Here is a 4,270-nt window from a genome sequence, read left to right on the forward strand (position 1 = left end):
ACGAACGGCAGCCTGCGTTCATGCCGATGGAGGAATTTTCAAACATTTCTTACACAACTGTCGCGACAAATGATAAATATCATTGAAGGCTCGCGTCTTCTCGACAAAGCATCCCCAGGACTTTTTTCCATCTCTGCTCGACCTCGGTGACACACGTGGTCCAAGCTTGGTCCCAACCTTTTTCGGACACCCTGTACCACACTCGGTTGGCGTTGTCGCGCGGCGAGTTACGTTCGGTCATTGGCGTTCAGGGTCAATAGGTTGCCAGCGACGAATTAGTAGATTGAATTGGTTGGAGTTGGCAGTCTGCCAAGTGCGATTCCTTCGCTCCTTCCCTCCTCGGAAGAGAGAGAAAGTGAAAGAGTTTCGGAGAGCTTCACTTGAGGCAGTGGCAGTACTGCTTGATCCCGCGATCGAGACACTCGGCGGTGGAGGCGTATGCGTCGAGCCTGCTGATCTCGTGGTCGGACACGTCGTAGGTCCCGTTCGCGTGTCGTCGTACCGTCACCTCGAACCTGCCGTCGCCGGGTGTCACCTGGATCATGTAAAAGTAGTCGACGTAGTGGCCGCCGCTGGCCGCCGTGTTATCAAAGTGGACGACGCGCTCGACGCGGTGGAGCTTCTTCAAGCGAAGCTTGGCGCACAGCCGTCGGCCCTTCTTGTCCCGATAGCCGGCCGTTTGCAGGAGGTCGTCGACGTGCTGGAGAAAGACGCGGGCGCCCTTCTGGACGCGAGGGTCGCGCGGATCGGCCGGGCGGAAGGCGGTGCAGGCGCACCAGTGCGAGGAGACGCCGACGTCGGCGCAGCCTCTCTCGAGTGGCACCGGGCCGTCGAGGAGGCTGCGACAGCCGGGGCAGCCGGGCGACGGGTCGGCCAGGCCGCCCGATAACGCGAGCACTTGCCTCAGCGTCTCGTAGAGGTCGAACGGCGAGGTGAGTCGGCGACGGTTCGCCCGTAGCGACGAGTAAGCGTCCGGCCGCTCCGCCCGGAACCAATCCGGCAGCCAGAAGTAGAGGAACGGAAGCCTCTCCTCGTACCATCCGACGAACGCGTTCCTGATCGGGCCCCAGCGCATCCCGTGGTCGCTCAGCAGCACCACCATCGTGTCGTTCAGCACACCCTCGCGTTCCAGTCGCTGCAGCTTGTCCAGCAGCCGACTGTCCATCGACGAGAGGCCGTTCGCGTTCTCGTGGCTCACGCTGATGGTCCAGAAGAGGCCGAAGTACGGCAGGCCGAGGAACGCCCGCGCAAACTCCACGCCGTAGTCGAGGATTCGGTCGAAGCTGGTCTCCGGCCCGGTGCAGTACTTGAGCCTGAATCTGCAAAAAAGAAAAAAAAATTAGAAAATTAGAAAAGAAAAGATTTGCGTGCCCAATATATATCTGGATATCGGACAGACAGTGGACGAAATCTGCATGGGGGCAGCCATCATTTGCTAATACGCTACATTGGTTTCATTGAAGTATAGTAATTGGTCATAAAGGTGGATATGTTAAATATTAATATCGCAGTATTTTTGTTTTTTTTGTAACAGTTTAGTTTTAGTTTTAGTTTTTTAGGTGGAAATGTTAAATACCAATGTCACAGTATTTTAGTTTTAGTTTTAGTTTTAGTTTTAGGTTTAGGTGGAAATGTTAAATATTAATGTCACAGTATTTTTGTTTTTTCTAACATTTTAGTTTTAGTTTTAGGTGGAAATATGTTAAATATTAATATTGCAGTATTTTTTGTTTTTTATAACATTTAGTTTTAGTTTTAGGTTTAAGGAAATGTTAAATATTAATATCACAGTATTTTTGTTTTTTACAACATTTTAATTTTAGTTTTAGGTGGAAATATGTTAAATATTAATATTGCAATATTTTTGTTTTTTATAACATTTTAGTTTTAGTTTTAGGTTTAGGTGAAAATGTTAAATATTAATGTCACAGTATTTTTGTTTTTTCTAACATTTTAGTTTTAGTTTCAAGTGGAAATGTTAAATATTAAAATCACAGTATTTTAGTTTTAGTTTTAGATTTAAGGAAATGTTAAATATTATTAATATCACAGTATTTTTGTTTTTTATAACATTTTAGTTTTAGTTTTAGGTGGAAATGTTAAATATTAATGTCACAGTATTTTTGTTTCTTCTAACATTTGAGTTTTAGTTTTAGGTGGAAATATGTTAAATATTAATATTGCAGTATTTTTGTTTTTTATAACATTTAGTTTTAGGTTTAAGGAAATGTTAAATATTAATATGACAATATTTTTGTTTTTTATAACATTTTAGTTTTAGGTGAAAGTGTTAAATATTAATATGACAGTATTTTTGTTTTTTATAACATTTCAGTTTTAGTTTCAAGTGGAAATGTTAAATATTAAAATCACAATATTTTAGTTCTAGTTTTAGTTTTAGGTGACAATGTTAAATATCAATACCACAGTATTTTTGTTTTTTATAACATTTTAGTTTCAATTTCAAGTGGAAATATTTAAATATTAAAATCACAGTATTTTTAATTTTAGTTTCAGTTTTAGGTGGAAATATGTTAAATATCAATACCACAGTATTTTTGTTTTTTATAACATTTTAGTTTCAGTTTCAGGTTTAGGTGGAAATGTTAAATAACGTTAACATGACAGTATTTTTCTTTTTCATAACATTTTCAGTGTCAGGCTGTCCCTGTGCAAATTTCACTGCACACTGTTGTTGTGCGTTTTATTCCCACATATATTCTTTATACAAAAAAAAAATAAATAAATAAATAAAGCACCAACTTCTACACCAACGAGTGTCAGTGACCCCTGAAAGAAAAAATTTCGTCCACTGTACACGATAGGCATCAGCCTCTACCTTTTTTTTTTTTTTACCTCTTTTTCACTTTGAGCAGCTTCTCGCAGGCGAGCATGTACGGCCTGAGGTAATAGTCGGTGGGCGGCTGGACGAAGCCTAGTTTCAAATAGTTGAACGTATTGAGTGTCGTCTCGTCCTCGCCGTAGGCGGTCGCGTAGCCGGCGTCGCGAAAGTTTCGCCAGAGGAACGGGCAACGGTCGAGCATCTGCGGGACCGTCGGCTTGCAGAGCGTGTACGCCTGCGTTTGATTCTGCCCGGTGAGTATCGCCATCAGATTTGGGAACGTGTTGTCGCCCATCTTGTTGTACCCGTCGAACCGAATCCAGCCGGTCTCGCGCAGGTATCGGTCGGTGAGCGGCGCGCTGCGCATAAAGTTCAATCGGCTGACGCTGTCGATGCCGAGCATCAGGACGCTCAACTTTCTGGAAAGAGTAGACGCGTTGCTGGAGCCGGAGGTGGAGTTGTTGAAAACGGTGGAGGCGTTGAAGGTGGCCGTTCGTAGCATCCGATCGCGAACCTTGTCGGGATTGGGGATCGCGTGGACGTTCTCGTAGATGGGCTTGCCTCTTCGCGCTCGTCGTTTACCCGGCAGATGATGGCCGTCGTCGGACTCTGCGCTGGTGCAGCTGACCATCGCCGCTTGCGCCTCGTCGTCGGGCAACGTCGCCTCACCCACGAAGCTCTCGCATCGTTTCACCCTGCAAGGAGAAAATCGGTCCGTTTTGGTCGGTCGGTCGGGCGTTACCGCGGCCGTTACCTGCTTCTCTTCTCTTCTCTCCTCCACTCACACGATCGACGAGTCCACGTTGTTGTCCTTGGTCGGCTTCAACGGCTGTTTCTCGGCCCTGTACACCGGCGCCCAGCAGCATCGGAGGCCGGGGTGGCGAACCGCCGCCACAGGATCCACCGTCAGCACCAGCGTGCCGTTCTCTCGCCGAGAGAGGGCGGTGAACGACGGCTCGGTGCCGCACTTCTCGAACTTTTCCTTCTTCACGTACGAGCGTATCGACGGGTCGATCGGCTCCTTTGACGGCATCTGACATCTCGGGTTCCACACTAGATAACCTTCCATCGTCCCTGCCGGCGAGACGAAACGAAACGAAACGTTCTTGAAAAATGGTGTTTCCTGCACGCAACTGCACGCACTCTCCCCGTCCATCATAGTTATAGTGATTATGATAATTTATATTTACATCGCGATACTATAAATGAATAACAACTCTGTAATTAATTTTAGTTGTTTTGTGTAAAAATATCATCAATATCACAAAATATACAGTTACTAATAATTTAATGAAGATTACATGATGGAAGTTAAGTGACGAATAATTTCTATAAATGAAAGTTAAATGACGAAATAACGAATGAAGAATTTTTACTATGGCTACAATATATATATATATATATATATATATATATATATATATATTA

The 4,270-nt window shown here is 44.8% G+C and overlaps 1 protein-coding gene across 2 annotated transcripts; it reads right to left on the bottom strand.

The window, feature by feature from the left end:
* Positions 1–7: 7 nt before the first annotated feature.
* Positions 8–4,023, bottom strand: LOC122537334. Of its 2 annotated transcripts, none has more exons than XM_043670427.1 (3): positions 3,628–4,023; positions 2,854–3,537; positions 8–1,322 (listed from the first exon to the last, which is right to left on the bottom strand). In XM_043670427.1, the coding sequence occupies exons 1-3, from the start codon at positions 3,999–4,001 to the stop codon at positions 377–379; spliced, it is 2,004 nt and encodes a 667-aa protein (XP_043526362.1). In that variant the 5' UTR covers positions 4,002–4,023; the 3' UTR covers positions 8–376. The 2 variants fall into 2 exon arrangements, with proteins under 2 accessions (XP_043526362.1, XP_043526366.1); XM_043670431.1 differs by having other exon boundaries at positions 8–1,319; positions 2,857–3,537; positions 3,628–4,020.
* Between the last annotated feature and the right edge of the window lie 247 nt (positions 4,024–4,270).

This window comes from Frieseomelitta varia, unplaced genomic scaffold (genome assembly GCF_011392965.1).
Source record: "Frieseomelitta varia isolate USP_RPSP 00005682 unplaced genomic scaffold, Fvar_1.2 scaffold_1602, whole genome shotgun sequence".
NCBI lineage: Eukaryota > Metazoa > Arthropoda > Insecta > Hymenoptera > Apidae > Frieseomelitta > Frieseomelitta varia.